General features: G+C 42.4%; 1 protein-coding gene across 1 annotated transcript; it reads right to left on the bottom strand.

Annotated features, from left to right (window-relative positions):
• Window positions 1-541: 541 nt before the first annotated feature.
• Window positions 542-19,841, bottom strand: dmrt1 (doublesex and mab-3 related transcription factor 1). Its single transcript, XM_028413637.1, has 5 exons — window positions 19,620-19,841; window positions 18,545-18,722; window positions 17,324-17,481; window positions 13,564-13,759; window positions 542-699 (listed from the first exon to the last, which is right to left on the bottom strand). The coding sequence occupies exons 1-5, from the start codon at window positions 19,839-19,841 to the stop codon at window positions 542-544; spliced, it is 912 nt and encodes a 303-aa protein (XP_028269438.1).
• Window positions 19,842-20,740: the final 899 nt, after the last annotated feature.

Below are 20,740 nucleotides of genomic sequence, written 5' to 3'. Positions count from 1 at the left end.
CCTCGTAAAAGAGCTCCTTCAGATACATGTCTCTGACTGATAAGTCTGTGGCCTCAGGTAGAATGACACGACTTGTACTCAGATATTTGGAGTTGAGAATTTGTTGTATTTCCGTTTCAGTAAAATTCACAGCAAAGCTAACAAAACAAGCGAATACTACATGTAGGCCTGCATGTATTGCAATCAAGAGCATAGAAAATAAGTACAAACAAACAGTACTAATGTGTACAGGTTGTGCAGAAATAATGCGTCCAGTCCTGCAGCTACATTAACCCTAACTCGTCTGTTTACTGTTAACACTGGTGGAAGGATTTCATATTACTTACTACTTTGCTGCGGCGTCATTTTAGCTGGTAAAAACAAAACTAAACAATCTGAGAGCTGCTTTTTAAAATTTGGTTGAAAATTGATTGATGCTAATCAAGCGTCTTATTAAATTTCATACATTAACAATGGGAATGAACCTGTAGCAACAGTGAACAAGCAGCATCTGCTCTGCTCTAACAGCGCTCTTGTGGTGTAACTGTGTTCTTAGCTGCATTTATTTGCCGCCGTCGCCATCGATGGAGTCCACAGCGAAGTCGGCCGTTTGGCTGCTGACCTCACACTCAGCCTTTACATCGGAGTTCACCATGGAGCTGACAGAGCTGCACATCATGGTGGAGCTCGGAGCAGAGGTGATGCTGCTGGATGAGAAGGCTGCAGAGAGAGAGAGAGACATGAGAGTACATCAGAAAGTCAAGGTTAAGTTACTTTTTTGGCTCTTGAGGTCTGAACATGACGTCACATAATACAAAGGTCACTGTGGTCGCACCGTGGACCAGCAGCTGGAATCCAGCAGCTGGAACATCGGTCTGACGTACCCGACACCCATTTGGATAAAATAAAATAAAGTAAAATAAATTGACGACTCGTCTATGAAACTTTTATCATCTTTCATTTATTTTTATTTTTTTTAATTTTTAATTTATTTTTCATCAAAAATCATTTTTGTTTCTACTTAACACATTTAAATGTTGTCTATTATTATAATATATAATATAAACAGTACACAGACATTCTAAGTAGGGATGTCCCGATCAGGTATTTCTGCCCTCGGGTCCGAGATCTGATACTTTCAGGATTCTCTATAAAGGCAAATAGCAACTCACTCGTTGCAGCAAAACATGTGTACGTGTGTGTGTCCAGAGCGCGACGCTAGGAGATTTCAGACACGCAGCAGCTCATCGAGACCTCGAACCCAGGACCGCTCGCACCAAAAGCGACTGTCATACCCCTACACTGCAGGACACAGAGCCACCTTGCACAGAAGGCGAAAACTTTGACAGCCCTAATAAATATAATATATATATATAAGCCCTAAAATAATCGGGCCCGATTTCTGATCACGTGATCGGATCGGGACATCCCTAATTCTAAGTAATGTTAAAACATGTATATTTCCTGTACAAAGACAGAAAATGAATATTCATTACTAGTAACAGCTTGTTTCAGGAAAACAGAGCAATGACGCCCTGACTTCGTGACATCTATATTTAGTTTCAAGGCTTTTGTAGCCTTCTTTGCTTCCTGGTTGTGAGCAGAGTAAATAAAAAAAAAGGACGACAGAGATTCTACAGTGAGACAAAACGGGACGGTCCGATCTTTAGCCGAGCAGAATCAACGACCCTCTCTGCTGGAGGAAATATAAATATGACCGTGAGGCAAAATGATTCTCAGCAAAGCCGCAGATTTACAGCAAACCGAGTCAAGACAGAGAACGGGAAACTGAAGCGTTAGGCCTTAGGTCGCTTTAACAGGTTAAAAATCAGACATTTTTTTCATTGTGTTATTTTAATGCTGTTAAAATATGTATAAATGTTGCCTGTGAGATGATTTTTTTAAATATTATGATGAACACACAGAGACTACAGGATCTGATTAAAAAACAAAGGCAGACCATGTGGCTACTGTAACCGGTTCAACAATTAAATGACCAAATTATGATTCAAATCAGAGCGTAAGAGAGCAAAGAAGAAACTTTTCATTCTAATTCATGGCCAGATTCTGACGCTGAGGACACATTCAGGTCCAAATCTCAGCTCTAATCTTTGCTGTTAATCAAAGACAAGAATAATATAAAAAACAAATCAAAAAATCAAATAAATTACACACACATCAGAAATGCAAATACAGGTCCTTGAATGAAGAGTTGTGCAGGAAGGAAACTAGAAAACATGTTATAAGGTGAATTATCTCCCAAAAAAAAGAGTAAAGCAAACTGTAATTTAAAAATGTTGTCAGATGATACATGTACATTTTATTCAAAGCCAAAACCATTTTAAATTACCTCTCTCCCTCTCTCTCTCCTCTCCTCCTCCTCCTCCACCTCCTCAGCAGGACGGGAAAAGAGGAGTAATTTTTCTCCTCATTAACTTCCTGATTGGTTTCGGAGTCCAATTTTTGCCCGTCTGCAGTTTGTCACCAGTTCTGAACTGGCAGCACAATCGTTAATACTAATGTTTGTGTAGCTAAGTGCAGCCCGCCGCTTTAATTTATTTATTTTTCTCTCTTCATCGCTCAGGTCAACTTGTGCAGCGATAAGAGTCAGCGGAGTGGGGGAGGGCGCTGTGAATTAGCCCGCTCACTGTTAATCCTCTACCTGTTCATCAGCAGGAAATCTATGATGTAATTAAATGCTGAAGGAAACTGGACGTGTTAGTTTGAGTGGGGACGTTAAATCACGACACACTGTAGTACACATGTTCTCTGCTGCAGCCTGCTGTTTAATACAGATTGATGTCGGGCCGCTGAAGCAGCAGAAAGCTTCTCCTCAATTACCCACAGAGCGTCTGTTAATGACACTGAGGCTAATTAAACAATTAACAAATTACCTCCACTGTCACTGGATAGTATCTGAACCACTAACGGACGGATTCCAAGGAAATTCAGCACAATCCGAAGCATAAAATCTATTGTTATTTTCCAGTTTAAAACTATGCAGGCAGCATTCCCCTACTGCAGTTCCTCTTGTGTCCACTGGAGGCTGGCTTCGCGGGAGAGTCAACCGCTTCAGACTTCCATGTTAAGATGCAGAAAAAAAGTTTCATAGAACTCAGCTGCTGCTAAATCTGAATTTAGATAAAAATGATAATTAAAGATACGACTGCTTTGATTGACAGGTTGGTGCTGCCTCGGATAGCTAGCTAACTACTCGTGCTATTTTTGAACAAAGCATGAGTCCGCACCAGTTTCTCAATGAGTTTTTAACCAACTATTAACAGAGTAAATGGCATTGTGATGACTTTTAATTTAAATATGGGAAACTTAAGTTAAGCTAGTGTTATCTAGCAAACATGTAAGGACCGATGTTTGCTCCGGGTCACAAAAAAAATGTCGACTTTAACAACATATATTCAAATGACTGACATTTTAACGGTGTCGTCCTGTGTGCACGTCAACTTGTCGGGGTAATTTTAGCTGCTTTAAATAAAAAGCAGTTTAAAAGAGAAATTCAAAAATCTTCTTAGTAAAACATGTAACTTATTACGATTTTTAGACACGATCCTGTCAATTTATGACAGACTTCAGGCTTATTTAGGTGCTTCTTAGTTTGTGTTGTTGACATTGTTAATTAATCTATTAACAGCAGTTTCTGAGAGACATAAAATTAATATATCCCTCAGACATTTTTTGAACTTTCCTGTACAGCGCTGGGTTTTAAATGACAGCTGTAATAACTTCTTCCAGCTCAGCAGCACTTTGTAACAACAGATTTTTCCTGTTGACAATGTTGACAGAGAGTTTATTCTCCTGAATGAACTTTTGGCCTTTTCTCAGTCTCTCAGCACTCTATATAAGATTTCCAAACTATTAAACCGTCTTTGTGTGCAATGACAAAAGGAAGCTTTTTTAACCTCCCTCTTGTCCTGTTAAAGCTGAAGAAGGGAGGGTGTGAGCGAAGCTGCAATCATTGCTGCTGCTGCTGCTGCCAAAGAGGGGAACAAAAGCCCAGATGTGAGAGGAGATGGTAATTCAGTCTGATCCACCGAGGATAAGCTCTCTCTGTGGGTTTCATACTCTACAGTCATCCTCCGTACACAAGGGTCATGGTGGTAGATAACACTTAAGTAAACACACACACACACACACGCTAGAACTGTGCTGTCGACTGTGATAACAGTGAGTTCCTCAAATATCAACAAATTCCCCATTTAATGCGCTGATGTATGAAGAATATGACTTTTAATCATGCAATTTGAATTTTAGATATGAAAATTATAATGTTAGCATGGTGCTATGCATCCATAAGTTATAATTTGCATATGTTTTACTGTAATTATCGGACATGATGAAAATTAAGCTACTATTCCTATATATGTGCCTATCCCATCTGTTAAACATGGTGGTGGTGGTATCATGGTTTGGGCCTGATCCAGGATGACCTGCAGCATTGATGAAACAATCAATTCTAAATTATACCAGTGATATTGCCATGGAGATGTCAGATTTCTGTTTACAAGCTCCAAGCAAAGTGGGTCCTGTAGCAAAACAACAACAACCACACAAGTTGCTTTTACAAAAGAACCGTTAAATTTCCTGCAGTGGTCGAGTCAAAGTTCTGACCTTATTCCAGCTCGTTTCATTTGTTTGATTGGGATTGGGGTGAGGACTTTAGGGTTCACACACTTTAAATCCTTTGTTGTGTACTTATGTATACTCACACCACTCTACAGTGTAAAACTGTTTAAAGCTTAAGCTGCAGGTTGCCTACAACAACCGCCTCAAAGTGTCTTCACTTGTCCAGGGACAGCGGCACTTATCGGAGGCTGTTATCAAGGGAATGAAAATTCAATCTTTGGAATGAAGGGTTGCCTGTCACATGACAAGGTTGACCTGGGATTAAATGGCTGCCATTAAAATGATACGAGCTGTGTCTAAATGAAAAAAACAAAAACTGACCCTGTCCAGTTTGAGAGGGTCCCATGTGTGTCCATTTGAGGACAGCCCTTGCAGAGATGGACGCTGCACCTCTCTGGAGATGATATGGGCGTCTGGCTCCTCATCATCAGACCAGCAGCGGGACTTAATGGCCCAGAAAACTCAGTCAAAGAGCAGACAGGCTTTAAATACTGAGCAGTGACCGGTGGAGGCTCCTGACACTCCTGCTGGGTGTTCACAGTGCAGACCTTCACCCTCCAGTTTTAAAACACTGATCTGATCTGACTTCTTGGAATGACTCTTACGCCCCACAAAGACAAATAAATGAAATAAAACCTATTTAATCCTGTGAATTTGTGTATTTTACTAATGCCTAACCTTAGGCCTCATCCACACAGAGACGAAAATGACCGAATCCGCTAACGTTTTGTATCGTTTAGGCGTTTCGCCCCCAGGGTGGATAAATTTGAAAATGCTGTTTCCACGTCTACGTGTGGACGATGACGACACAGCTCCACCTCCCCCTTAACCCGCATGCTCTCACTCCAACAACAACAAACTACAGAGATTGTTTTTGCTTTTAACAGCAAACTCTTCTGCTCCACTGCTAACACTGCAAGCAGCAAGTAGACAACAACTAAGAAGGTTTCTGACTTTCTGTAGTGGTCGACAGGAACAGATATCACCTGAGCAAGCTTCCCCTCCATTTTCTGAATATCAAGGTGACAACTGATCTGTACCCTCAGTCTTAATAAAACTGACCACAGAACTGATAATCTGTTATCTATTACCCCGTTCACACTGGAGAAAAAAATGTGGCTTAAGCAGGATTCGGCCGCATCCAGATCAATCCAGATGTGTTTTTGTGAGTGTGAACACCTCGAATCCGGCTGTATCCAGTTTGATTTCAATCTAGATCTACATCCACCCACGAGAGGTGGATCTAGCCGGATTGGCTCAAATGTGGCTCAGGTGTGAACGCAAATGTGGCGAGCGAATCCGGCTAGCGACATGCTACTTCCGGTTAGCAATGTGCTACTTCCGGTTTACGGGGCGTGACACGGGACAAAAAAACCGCATGACGCATGCGCACACGTGGTCCTACGTGAACGGACTCTGTATATTATAGGGCGCCACCTAGTGGTTTGGAGGACCGCAAACATGCTGGATGAAGCCAGATTGAGTGCGGACACAAGTGTGTGCTAGCCAGATTTGAAAATAGGTCTGAACGCATCCAGCTTAAAGGCTGTCTGGGCTCAATCCTACTCTAGCTGGAATGACTTTCTCCAGTGTGGCCTATGATGTCTGTTCCAGGGCAGGTGCGGAGCTTTGGCCTGTCTTCACTGTCCGGAGGAGTTCTTACTGATTTCAAGCCACATCAAACACTTTAATCTGTGAGTCAATAACAGCGTTTGCACCGTCATGAATAAGGACTCTTCCTTTCATTATGTGTGCAGTTAAACAGTCCATGTATTTCTCCAGCTGTTGAGACAATTGCTCACAGTGATGCAGTCTCTCGTGCAGCCATTACAGGAGGTCAGAAAACACTTAAAGGCTCATTATTGGGTTGCTGTGGAGCTGCTGTGAGTGAGGGCCAACACAGACTGACAGAAGGCATCAAGTGCTGGGGTCAAAGGCTAATTAAGCAGAGAGGAACCTTTGCTCCTGCATTGTTAACCAATCTGTCCCCGCCAGAGAGGCGTGACACGGACCTCATCCCTATGCTAAATCTCCATTTCGGCGGCCGCCCCATCAGCTCACAAAATAGCATGTCAGTCTATGGTTGCACTTTCTGACGTGATCCATCTAAGAGTTATGGATATGCCATAATGAGCTGAGGCGGCCGATCAATACATTTGCGGGACTCTCCTATCACTACATTTTAAACAAGAGATTCATTGTGTGCAGACAGGGTAAGAAAAATGCCAAAGTAAAGGACACAGGAGGAGGGAAATATATTGCTATGGAAAGGAGGACGCCTCTCGTGGGTGCTAAAGCTGCCAAATGTGTTTATCCAAGTCGTTCAGCTGTTTCGGAGAGCTGCCGAGGTAACATCATCCGTCAATCCACGCTGCTGCTTCTCGAAACAACACAAAGAGAGTGACTACAGGAGGTAAGAGCACATGTAACAGCAACTACTGAATGCCGAGTAATTTTAAATGTAGATTACATTTGAATACAAGCCGAATAATGTAGATATGTTAGAACGCATGTTCATTAACATCAGTTTAAAACATTTATTTAGTCTTTGCTTGAATCGAAGGACAAATTACAGCATTAATTATAAAAGAGGAGCTTTTTTAAGGACAGCAGCGTCTTGCAGAGTAGAGCAATGAAACGTGGAGATGCAGTCCGTCGACTGGCTACAAAAACGAGTCAAACACCATCAACAGAACTCCACACATTTAAATTAGATTTTCTAAAATGTAACCAGTGTAAAGTTCATCATAGAATAGTAACTGGTCAGTGTATTTTAAGAGAAGAAGTGCTCCCTGCTGAAGACAACCCCCACCCACCCACCTCCGCTTGGAAGACGCTTCACCGCTTTGCCCATATTTGGACTGACAGGAAGGTGCCAATAGATGATGTCACAGAAAATTCATCCATCTTTATTTATTGTCTGTCTGCAAAATGTATGCTTTTTTGTCCTCCAAACATGAAGACCAGTAGATTCGAGCTCTAAGTTGCATCGACAGGTCTGGATTCTAGCCTAAGTTTAACAATCAAAGGCACAGGTCTAGACACACTCATCAGCCACCTGTCTGGACAGCATCACTTCCAACAAAGTATGTACTGTATGTGCTGAAACAAACAGGACAGGCAGCAGGATCACATTTCCTCTCATTGCCCTCTGAGCTGGACAGTGTGTGAGTGTGTGTGTAAGTGAGAAAGAGAAATAAGAGAGTGAGGGGAAGAGGACATAAACTACACAGCCCCGGCCATTTAATGTCTCCACAGCCCCAGGCCCGCGTTAATGGTGGTGTTGTACAACACATTACAGCGGTGGTTGTGCCCTGAGCAGACAATTACACTGGTATTTAGCCCATCCAGCCCCAGAGGCTATCAGAGCACTTAGCAGCACAGGAAGAGACAGTCTGACAGGCCACACAGGACTGGGCCCTCGGTAACTAAAGGCTATGACTGACAGTGAATCAGCTGCACTCAATGATGCCCTGCAGGGACACTGCTGTCCCCCTGCAGGGACACCGATGTCCCCCCTGCAGGGACACTTTCTCCACTGCTGGTTCTTAGTTAGAGACTGAATGAACCAATACCTTGTGTTCATTTTCAGAAGAACTGCAGAGAAATACCAACATTTCCAGCCTGCTGAAGAATTCTAAGATATTGCACACTTAATATTAAAAAATAGAGCATGAGATGGACAGACAGATGGTGCAGCATCAGCAGTGAAACAATCAGAAGGCAGCACACTGCTCACCTACAACCACGAAACAAAATGAGGTTGTAGATTTTGGAAAACATTATTATTTTTATGGCTGCTTCTGCACACTTCTAGTATGTCAGATTAATGTTTGCTACATCAGAACTAACACAGGAAATGAGTTTCCATCTCAAAAAAAAACATGGAAACCCAGGCATTGTCTGAGCAAGCAGCCATGCAGTATATTGTTGGCTGCTCCATCATTTAGATCAGTTTGTTGAGATGCAAATAATCAGTCATTCAAGCAACTTGAATCCCCTTTTCAATGAGCCGCAATGTTGGTTTGCACTCCGGGACTAAACATATACAAATATGATTTCTTTGTTGGTAATTCGATCACCCATCAGTGGCCCATCAAGCACTTAACCCTAACCTGGCTAACCATGCTAATTCTTGGTTCTATTCGATATAAAGATGGGGCAGATGGGGATTTTCTCTGGACACATTTGTATGAACATACAACAACAGACAAAGCATGTAATGTAGATAGGGCAACAAAGCAGTGGAGTAGGTAGACGGGTCAATGGGTGTGAAAATCCAAGGTGTTATTAGTAACTCTGCAAATATTTTTGCATAAGACAAGCAGCTAGTCATCACATAATGCCCGCCACATCTTAGATGAACAGTTATAATTGGGGTGATAGGAGCTAATTGTGGTCAGGCGAACTAGGGTTAGAAGGAATAAAAGATCCAACTGAATAGACACATTTTCTGTTTACTGCCCTCATTAGATAATAAATACACATATAGATTGTAATCTAGTAGATAACGTACCTTTTAGGTTACAGCCTGTCTATATTTGGCTGAAAAACACTAGGTTATATAAACAATCATTGTTTCAACTCCTCGGGTAATGAAACACCGCACAGTGTACATGTTCTGACGTGAGTGATGATCTCAGCATGTCAGTGAACAGGGAAATGAACTCTGGCTGCTACACGACATGAAACAGCACTTCCTCTGAAAGGTCACCTCTTAGTTTGAAGGTACCGATTTGTTTCAGGTTTAATAAATCCAGAGGAGTGAGAGGCCTTTCTGACATCTCCAGAATGAGTGTGTGTGTGTGTGTGTGTGTGTGTGTGGAGGGTGTGTGTGTGTGTGTGTGTGTGGAGGGTGTGTGTGTGTGTGTGTGGGAAAGAGTGTGTGGGTGTGCAGTAATCTGATCTGAAAGCAGGTAAAGCCCATTTTTACACACGAAACAAAGAAACTTACTGACGCCAATCTCACAGTCGTTTTTTTTTTCCCAGCAGAGGCTTAGAACCTAAAACGACAGACTTTATACGCAGTAACTCACTTTGTTGTACAGTACAGTATAGATTGAAGTGAGGAAAATCAATAGAATATCATCTTGAAAGATAGTAATGGATTTCTAACTTAATGGGCTCACACAGGTCTATCGATTAGCAGGATTAACATCTGCAATACTTCAACAATCTGATTTGCATTTAAATTACTGTACGCTCCGCGCTGACACCAATATAACAAAACAGACAAACGAACACCCGGCACAGAGACGCTCAATTCCGAGGTCTGACTTCAGTGTAAATCTAAAAAAAGTAAGAAATATGTGAAAGGAAAGTTGCTGTGCTGACAGCTTGCAAACTTTCAGTAGTTGTGAATTCAGAAAAAAAAAAAAAAAGCTCGACAAGGACAAAAAGGAAGAAGAACATAAACGCTGACAGACTCGGCCGGCAGCTGTCTCCTGTAAGACTGAAACAGCCATAACTCTTTTGGGGCAGCTCATCTGAGCCTCCCTGGTTAGATCACAGTGAGGAAGCGGGGCGGGGTGTTTGTGGAGAAACAGTGTGAGTGTCTCAGTGTGTATGTGTGTGTATAGATATATATATATATATATATATATATATATAAATATATATGTATGGGGGGGGGGCAGCGAGGTGAGATGTTGGGAGGGCGGCGAGGTGGGGTGGGAGTTTGATGGACTGCGCTGTCACCTCCCGCTCTGCGATTTACGGCGGCGCGGCTGCTGACGAGCATGGGGCAGTAAACAGGCCGACCGGGGGCGTATTTCACAGCGAGCTGGCTTTTATGAAGAACACCGGGACGGCTCTACCCACAGCTCCGCCCGGACCGCCGTGACGGATGGAGAAAGACGCATGACAAGCTTCATCATTGTTTGTAAATCTTAACTGTTCCCGCTCACTAACTCCAGAAGGCAATTTTGCGGAGACAGCGGGGCCCACGAAGGGGGAGGGCGAGGAAGAGGAGGAGGAGGAGGAGGAGGAGGAGGAGAAGGTGAGGAGGGGAAAGGACAGCGTGGCACTCCTGAAGGTTATTTGGATCTCTGTATTTGGCCAAATGATTAGCCCTATCCTGGGAGGAAGATAAATCTGACAGGGCGCCGTGGCAGTCAGGTAGAAGGGGAGGGCAGGAAGGCGCACGGTGCTTCGCCATTCCCTCCTCATGCACCCATCAGGAGGTACACAACATGTTGAGAACTGAATCCACAACGAGGACACAATCCTGCTTACCAACCCACCTCTCTGAACACTTAAAATTGCTGTTTACCCTCCAAACAATCCAAAATCAATTGATTGTGATTATTTGTTGATCATACGGACATTTTTAGGACAAAAAATAAAAAATGATGCGTGAATTAACACAGACCAAACACCAAATGCACAGTTCAGGACATGCAAGTCCTAGTCACACACACACACAGTGGATTTAGCAGCAGTTTGTTTAGACTAACAAAATGCTGAATCAAACCTGAGTCAAGTCAGGAAGTCCCCGTCCACCGAAACAGCCCTGTTATCTCTATTTAACCACACAGAATCAAAACAAACCACTTAATTAACTTTTTTTAATGAATGTCCCGCTGAGGATCAATAATCTATCTATCTATCTATCTATCTATCTATCTATCTATCTATCTATCTATCTATCTATCTATAGAATACATAAATGTGTGAGACGTGCATTTATTTTTGCTGTACACACAACAGCGGCCTTTTACTGAAATGTAGGAAATTCGGTTTGATTTCAACAGATATTAGTTCTTTTGTTGGAAGAGGGTCTGAAAAGTGGAGTCGACACCCACTGAGGCGTGGGACCACCCACTGAGAGTGTTGCCATCTTGCAATGGAGCATGGCAATTCATAGCAGGTAGGCTGACGTGGGACCCTCACAGCAACAGGACAGGTGAAAGCCATAAACAAATAGAGGGGAGGTGGGGGTCTTTAAGACCAGCGATGCTGGTGGTGGCAGTGGTCTATATCGCTAAAAAGAAGGAAAGTGATGTTTTATTGTTGGTCCTTATATTATAATAATATACACACATAGCGGCACAGCAGCCACTGTGAAACGCCTATTTTATAAAAAGAGAGTCCCAGAAGCCCTGCACTGCTCCGCCGGAGATACGCGCCGGTTCTATTTTCTACTTTTTGTTGCGCCCAACACACTTCAATTTACACCAACCACACTGAGACAAGAAGTCAGGCACCCTCACGGATTTAACATCACAGTCGGCAGAGAATCACAGCAGGAGTTTATATGATATAACATGCTTTTTACAAAGCGACAGTTTTAAGGGTCAGGTTTTTGGGTTACCTAGGCTGATACATGTAGAGAAGACATTAACCCTTTCAATACTATAATTATGACACTTCGCCTTTCTTTTTTTTTGTCAGAATGTTCTTTGTATTAATTATTTTACCTGTTTTTCTTGACAGGTGAAATATAACTTTCAGAAGCTGGCACATATTTGCTATTATGTTATAAATGCTCAGAACAGCGTGTAATAACAAGAAAGTTAAAAAAAACGGATTTGACTTTTCATCAAATTTCTATAAATGTGCAGACGAGACAAGACACAAAAATTAAACTCAAACTATTTTACATCAACTCTCCTACGCTCCACTAAACTCCTGCCCCTGGCACACTGGAATGTGGTCATTACTGTCATAGCAATGGAAAGAGCCGTTTCTCAGCTTTCAGAAACATTGAGATTTTTCCAATAGTGCGAACATAACCGGAGATACGGTAGTTTGAACAGCGCGTGTCAGTTTCTGTCGCCGGTGACAGCTGTTTTAGGAGTGTTAAACATCAGCAAACAGCATTGTTGGGACACCAAATGGGCAACAACTGCATCAGAACTGAGCCAGAAAAGAACTCAACATATTCATCTATGTGACCAACATATTACTGAACAGTGATGCAACAGCTTGACCATATGTCTGACAAAAAGTCTGTTTAGTTTTAACCTGCCCAGCATCCTCCTCTCTCTCTCTCTCTCTCCTCCACTGCTTTTTGCTGGATGTTATCGAGGTCTTATCGTGTACTTACATGCATTCTTGACAAAGTTCCACAAATACTTTACTGAACATATTAAGCAACACACAAAAGCAAGATTTACCCACATTCACAGGTAAGTGAGAAAGGCAGAAAATCCAGGCAAGCACCGTCAGCAGCTGAGATTCTCATCTGAGACGTATCAGGCAGAAATAAAGAGATCAAATCTGCCTCATCTTCAAACTGAAAGAAACAGAGCTGCACTCTGATGTCTGATGGCTTTATTTATAGAGGTAAGATACTACAGTAAGAAATATCTGTCTCTTCTTTGGTTATAAAGCAGCACGTTGCTGTATTTACACTGTCAGAGGAACAAAACTGCAGTTCCTTAAGTGGCCACTTGAGGGTGGCCCTAAAACTGAGTCAATCCCCTTAGATTCCCATGTTACAGCAGAAATAAACATGTTTGATTAATAATGACTTCGTTTTACAGAGCAGTATGAGGGGAGTTTTTGCAGGATTAAGGGTGTGACTGCGTCAAATGAGGGGTAGATGCCAGCTTACATGACTTTAGCAACTCAAACACTGCTCTTCCACACAGAACCCTAGTGTTAAAAGGCCAAACTTTATAGAAGAAGTATGAGGAGCGTATGAGTAGGAATTAACACACTAGTTAATGTTTCGCATATTTAAGGTATTATATAAAGTATTCATTTATTTAATGCCTTTTTGAGCAGTTTGGAAACTGAGTCAGACCAACATTCACAGGACTGCATTTAAAGTGAAGTATGAAGTAAAAAAGTATAGTAAAAGTAAAAAAAAAAAAGGAGATTTTATGGCTCTCTGGACTTGAGTGCAGTCCTCCCTTCAATGTACTGTTGATAAAAGTCTGGGTAAAGCTTTATGGGGCCTGAGGAGTGTGTGTCTGGGTGTATTTGTGTGTCACTCACAGGCTTCCATGGTCTCAGAGCAGCTGTTGTTGTTGTTGTTGTTGTTGTTGTTTTCATCCAGACTGAAGAAAGGCGGCACACAGGTGTTGGAGCTGAGGCCCTGAGTCAGGTAGGTGGCTGCAGGGTAGTAGGAATGCATGCGGTACTGAGAGGGCAGGTTGTGGCTGGGGAGGCGGCCATCGCTGTGGGGCATCTGCTTCAGGAAATCACAAAAACCGGCAACTTAGTAAACAAAGGTGACGAACAATGAAAAAAAAAAAAGACAAAATACTCGTCATGGTTGTCAATATGATTAAATTTAATGTATGAAATGACTCTACTCACTGTTCTGACTGTAAAATTATACATCAGATGTTCACAGGCAACACTTTAACAACCTAAACTGACACAAAATAAATGCAGACATTAAATAACATGTGACATTAAATTAGTAGTGTTTGATTTCACAGCTAAAAAGTGGGCGGCGACCGGCGCCGCTCTCCTCCAGTCCTCTGCAAACTTTAAAACGAGCTGTCTACTCAGCAGCAAGGCCGCCTCGGCGAGGGTTTTCAATTTCATTTTTATGGAATTTGATTTCTGTCAGCCTGTAATATGTCACCCGTATTGTCCACACCATCAGTCCTGCGACAGCTTTATAAACTGTTATTTAAGCTACACTCAGCTCTTGTATTAGGCTGTGAAAAATACAATAGAGATTGGACCGGAGTCTTGAAAGTGCACTAAGCTGGTGGGACACACAGAGCACCAAACAAACCTGTCTGAATGAAGCACACACAGTAACCATCGATAAGCTTCTCACTGCATCCTGGTGGATTTAACTACAGTTTTAAGACTGATTCAGGCCCTTAACAGCTTAAAGCAGCCTGATGCTGGAGCCATTCTGTGCAGTAAACACCAGATCAGTGCAGCATTCATGTTTGATGATACCTAATTATGCAAGAACAGATTCAGTCAAATATAACTATCGATTTTAGAGGAGGGGGATAAAGGGGGAAGCCACGATATGTTGCATAAAAGGCTAGTTCTTCCAGGTCACACAGCCCTAGTCCGATGTCTGATCGAACATTACATCAAACTGTAAACATCTGAAGTGCATATATACTGGTACACATGTACTGTAGCATCCTCAGCTACTGAGACCTTCAGATGAACCGTTACGATCGAAGAGGGCCTGATGATGACTCGATAAAACATCTCAACATCAGCAGGCAAAGGAATCATGGTATACAGGATGTGATAAAGCAGACGGTTAGTATTATCTCTCTAAGATGAACATTAAACTCCAAAAACACAAAGACACATAACTGGAGTGACTTTAAACTTAGTTTTAAGACAGTTTGTCTAAGGTCAGAGCTGCCACATCTCTGTAAACTCCCCTGTGACTCCTGGGGGGGCTTCCTTACCTCCCTGAGAGGGCCTGTCTTATCTGGCACCATCTCCTGTCTGGAAGCTCTGCACCACCCTTATATTATCATCATCCACCTGCATGACAGCCAAGCACCACTGAGTGCACAGGAGAGGAGGAGGAGGAGGTGGAGGAGGCTGATGGCCTTACACTGATAAAAACCACATTGTTTCCTCTGGGTTTGGGTTTTAGTGTGAACTATAAAACTATATATTATGACAACTGCTAACGGCAGATTAGGACAACGATTTAAAGGAAATGCACGTTTTACTTTGAACGTGACTTGCAACAATTTCAGTGAAGTTGGCTGAGAAATCAGTGAAGCTGATCATCTAAATGATTAATTTACAATTACTGCATAACATCAGACAGGAGGAGGGTTCGGACAGGTAAAGACAAGAGAAGTGAAATCTTGTGAAATCATCATTCCAAGTCTGAAATACTCAAACTGTTACTATCTGTGTCGCTGAAGGTGAAATTTATCTCCAAATAATCAGCTCTTCAAACAAACAGGGGCTCCCTGGATTTGAATAACTGTGGCACGTAGCCCTTTCAACCTGACAGCCACACTGAAAATATCATAAATCACAAAAGGAGGATGGCTAAATTATGCTAAAGAGCGCTAACTGATTAGCATTAATGCGCTCACTTTCCCCCTTCGAGCGCTGAGGCGTGGCGGTTTGTTCTTCTGCCGACAGACAATACCATTAACCTTTGCAATTCAGGCTCTGCTGTGCGCTGGCAGGTTAGCGGAGGCAGTGACCCCAAAACTAGATGTTGCTACTGAGGGGAGGCGAAGAACCGAAGGGAGGGGGGGGGGGGGGGACAAATGTTCTTCATAAAATAAAACAAAAAAAAAAAACAAACCATCTCATCAGAGAGGAGCGCAGAGTTATAGATCTAATCTACTTCGTGCAAAATCTCATTTCATCCGACACAACAGGGATACATTCAGGGATAAATCAGTGTGGATATGAATGAGGTGTGTGTGTGTGTGTCTGCTACACAGCTGGAGACAAAATGATCAGCCCCCCTATGGGAAAAGTCATTCTTCTTCAAACACTGCCCACATTTCATTTAATAAAGCAAAGACTTTTCCAAACATTATTTTATTTGGAAAAGTGCATCTCTCAGCCTCAGTCTTTGGCTGCATCTGACATTGGCGGTCCATTCCCGTGCAGGACTCTAGTGACGGTCTTCTCTGACTCTTCAGGTCCAGACCTGGTTCAATCCTTCACTAGTGTCTCTGCAGCCGTTCTCGGCTCTTCACACTCATCTCTCACTAGTTTTATTTCCAGAACCTTCCACGTGTTTCTCTTCCCGTCTCTGTCCTGTCTCTCACAGCAGTTCTTGTAACTTTTAGATTCTTCTCCTGCTTTTTAGGCATGAACAGCCTCTGAACTCATTTCTTTCACTTTCATGATGCTTAAAATGTTAAGACAAAACATCACTGGTGTGTGCTGCAAGATACCAATCCTCACTTTCTACATTACATAGATTCATTGATAGCAGTGATATGAACTATGGGTAAACAAAGAAGACCTAAAGTTCTTAAGGGGCTGATACAGAGTTTTTGGTTTGTCTTTCTGAATGGAAATACTGTGGTAACACTTCTTTGCTCTAGACTAAAAAAAGAAAATAAACGTTCATATTAATTTGTGTGTGGTAGCAGTGCACATAACCTGTGGTAACTACAGCTTTAATTAGACTAATCAAAGAGTCAATCAAATGTACATTTATTAGCACATATCTAACAGGCAGTGTTTTAAAATGTGTTTGCTGCCATTGTCACCATTGTTCCCCCTTGTTTTCTTTTCATTCATCATCTCCTTTTTCCAGGTTTTTTTAATGTAATTTATACAAGAAAAATAAACCCTTTCACTGCACTTTGGACACCGATTTATCTGTGGACAGGACCATCGGTTTTGTTCTGTTTATGATTACGTTTAAAACACATTTTAATTTATTTGCTCTAATGTTAAAGAAGTTCTTTTGATTCATGTGTTTATCAGTCATTGTGTCTTAAGAGCAGTGATGGTTCAGAGACTCACACATTAAACAGGAAAGTATTGATATTATGAACTGACCCACAGTAACAGTGCTGGTTTCAGGTCAGGGTTCAGGAAGCTGAAGCAGATTAGGAACTGCAGTGTAGCTTACAAAGCACACACACACACTCCTCTGCTGTGCAGTGCAGGGGCACCACAACCCTCTCACACACACACACACACACACAGGACGAGCATCAACAACTTCCATACACACTCACTGTTAATGCTGCGGTGAAATACCATTAACCCTTAAACAAAAAGCTTCCGACAGAGCATGAAGTGGTTTCTGTGTCAGGGGGGTCACCTGGTACTGCTGGTAGTTGTAAAGGTTTCCGTAGTAGGTGGAGTAGCGTGACTGCTGGTAGAAATTGTAATAGGGAGCTTCGAACAGCAGGTCAGACGGTCCCTCGGCAGGAGCTCGGGCAGCAGCGGACGGGCTGGAGGATGCCGCCCAGTGGGTCCCTGGACACAAAAACACACATGGAAGGACACCATTAGGTGAAAGTTTAACATAAAATGATCCGGAGATTAACATGTGTGAAATGTTGATGCTAAAACACACATCATCCGTCACACTGTATGACTTCAGGTTACAGTTGAAAAAACCAAAAAACCAAACTGCTGCAAACAGCACCCTCTGCAGGTAGCAGCTATGTTTGTCGACAAGTATGCAGACACAAAATATAGAACTCTATCACGACACATATGGACGTTAAATCATGACTCACCATCTGATGTTCTCTTCTTATCAGCAAGGCCGAATTCTTCTCAGGCACGATCTTTCACTCTAACACAATGAAGACACTGTGCACGGCTGAAGCCAAAGATAATGACATGTTGTCCCTGTTCTAACTCTTGTCATCAGCGAATCATAGAGTGCTAAACTCCTTAATTTCCACCTCAGTGTTCTCCTCACTGTTGCAAAGCCAGAGACCCAAAGTTCACCCGTCCACAAGCACAAAGAGGAGTCAGAGCACGGGCAGCCTTGACCTCAGTCTTTTTCCAACTCCTAAAATGTGCTATCAGGCTGAGAGGGAACACATTATCTGAGTTTGTTTCCACCGCACGTCATGAACTGTATCAAGGGAAACCTTTAATGCTGCTGCCACCAGATCATCTTCCAATTTTCTCTGAAAATGTCTCAGGTTTTTGCAGAATCTATGGAAACAGTAAGAAGTGTTCTCACTGCCAAAACAATAGCGGACCATCTCCAAAGCCTTTCAGGCTGACTAACATGAAGCAGGTGGAGGGACTGAGCAAAGTTCTGCACTAACCTGAAAATAGACAATCACACAGATTTAAGAAAGGGGAAGAAATCTGCCTGTGATGTAAAAACCTGAAGGCCATTTTTATTTTATCCATCAATTATTTGTCTGTTTACAGCCAAAAAAATTCTCTGTTGTTTTTGTAATTTTACTAAAAAGTGATTCAAAGACCCTGCTGATCAGTTCACTGATCAAGAGTGTTTACTATTTGAACCCGCCGTGTTACATGTACTGATGGTAAACGTGTTTGCATGCTTCACCTGTGACAGCCAGAGAAGGAGCAGTGGTGCTCATGGGTGTTGAAGACCGTCCATCCACGGGGAACATGCAGTCGGCTCCGGCTTCATTCTTCACCACCACCACCTCGGGGCCGGGCAGAGAGACCGGACTACAAAACCCAAGCTCCTCCTCCTGAGCCTGCTGCCGCCTCAAGGCAACCTGGAAGGGAGGAGGAGAGGAGTAATAAGAAGCTGTCCATACTAAATATAAGGGGTTAGATTATCCAGGGCACTGACGTTTCATAAATATGTTGGTTGCATTGTTTCACAGTGCTGACTTAAACAGTGTTATTATCAATTATATTACCTCAACAATGTCATCAATGAATCTGCCATTTACTTCCTTAATTAACTGCATAATAAAGTCAGAAATAAAAGACCATGACTACCTTTCTACATCAGAGGTAAAGTCTTTACAGGGTGTATACACACACACACACTTTCACTAAGATTAATCTTACATAGTATTTATTTTCATTCGAAAATATTAATATTTGTTTTAGCCACACAATATTTTGTCAAACATTCTAAGCATAGGCCTGTTTAATCATTAATTTTAATATATTAAAACGTTTTGTTTGCTTTTGCTTTTTCTGCTTTGATTAATGACAGAATGTAGTTAAGTGCTTTCAAATTTCAAATTTCTAAAACGTGAATTATTGTAGTTACTGTTAACATAATTAGCCTTTCAGAACATTTTAAATGTTAGCTTAGGCTACAAATTACAAAGCTACAAACATTTAACACATCATCATAATCTATATTTATAAGCAACAAGTGTAACAACATGTCAAAGAACAGCTTTTTAAAAACATTTACATTTAGCGAGCTAACAGTTAGCCGTGTAACTAAGCTAGCTAAGTTCGAATTGTTTGTAAACAAATACAAAAGTGGGTGGGGGGACACCCCCCCACCAAAGTAAACATGTCAACAAAGGTTAAACAGTAAACACACACAGGTTAACACTCTGCCTGCTGTTTCACGCCTTCCCTGACAGGGTTAAAAAGTGATTTGGGTTGAGGCTAGCCGCGCTAACAGGTGGCTAACGTCTGGTTACCTGCGCCGCCATGACTCGCTGTCTCTCCGCTATCAGCTTACACTTGGGACACTGGCAGTCCCTCCAGTTGCAGAAGCGTTTGTGTCCCTTCAGGAGAGACACGTATCCGTGGTTCCTGCAGCGGGAGCATTTAGGCATCCTGGGGGATTTGGTGCCTTTGGACGGGGACAGCGGGCCGGGGCTCTCCGGCAGCACCTGTTTGTCCTGCTTCTCCTTGCTCATGGCTGCTGGACCAGCTAAGGATGGAGAGTGTGGGTGTGTGTGTGTGTGTGTGTGTTGGCTGTTCAAAGTGTGTACTGATGCCAGACTGGAGACTTTAAGGTCACGGGCCTTCCCCGCTAGTGGGAGGAAACGAGCTGGAAGCGTGGGTGGGAGAGAGGCGTGGGTGAGGGCAGGGAGGGTGGAGGTGCAACACAAGATGCACCACACAACAACACGGCGAGTAAACAACAAAACAACCAAGCATGAAATCCAACACTTAAAGTAGGATCAAATAAAATCATAAAAACACAAAGACAACTTTTAATCATACAACACAAAACTAATATTCTGGAAATGCACAAAACAACAACAACAACAACAACAATAGAGAATCATTAAAACATAAACCTACAAAAAAGGAAACAATTTTAAAAAGCAAATCGAAAAAGCAACAAGTGCTCAGCTGCTTCCTGCTGCTGTGTGAGCTGCAGAGGGCTCAGCTCCATCCTCCTCCTAACACTGTGATATTTAACTGTATCCCCGAGGCTGTAATATCTGTAGCCTTTTATATTTATGTAAGCACCACATTGAATTAATACTCTTATTAATTTGCAGGCTTGACTGGGCTGAAACTGAATTAACCTCCACAGCGGTGAGTGTGGGTCAGCCGGGTGGATTTATAGACGGGGAGAGAGGTAGAGCTGAAGTACAATTAAAGCCCACACAGCTGAAAGGAAGAGGAGGAGGAAGAGTTACCAGTTAAAAAAGACAGAATACAGCACACTCCACTGCAGCCAGGCTGGAAACACTGACTTTAATTGGCTCTATAGCATAATAATGATTATAATGAAGTAGTAAACTGTGCAGTTAACATTTCTATTAGTCAGACTGAGGTTCAGGATACAATTTAACAGGGTTAT

This window comes from Parambassis ranga, chromosome 9 (assembly GCF_900634625.1).
Source record: "Parambassis ranga chromosome 9, fParRan2.1, whole genome shotgun sequence".
NCBI lineage: Eukaryota > Metazoa > Chordata > Actinopteri > Ambassidae > Parambassis > Parambassis ranga.
This window is presented reverse-complemented; position numbering and strand designations above follow the sequence as displayed.

What these genes read in the sequence shown, in the direction of transcription:
- dmrt1 (XM_028413637.1), bottom strand. Translation starts at nt 19,841, where the DNA reads ATGAGCAAGGAGAAGCAGGACAAACAGGTGCTGCCGGAGAGCCCCGGC. An exon ending in AGCGAGTCATGGCGGCGCAG is followed by an intron (nt 18,723 to 19,619) that starts GTAACCAGACGT and finishes CCTCCCTTCCAG; the next exon opens with GTTGCCTTGAGGCGGCAGCA. An exon ending in ACAACTACCAGCAGTACCAG is followed by an intron (nt 13,760 to 17,323) that starts GTGACCCCCCTG and finishes GATTTCCTGAAG; the next exon opens with CAGATGCCCCACAGCGATGG.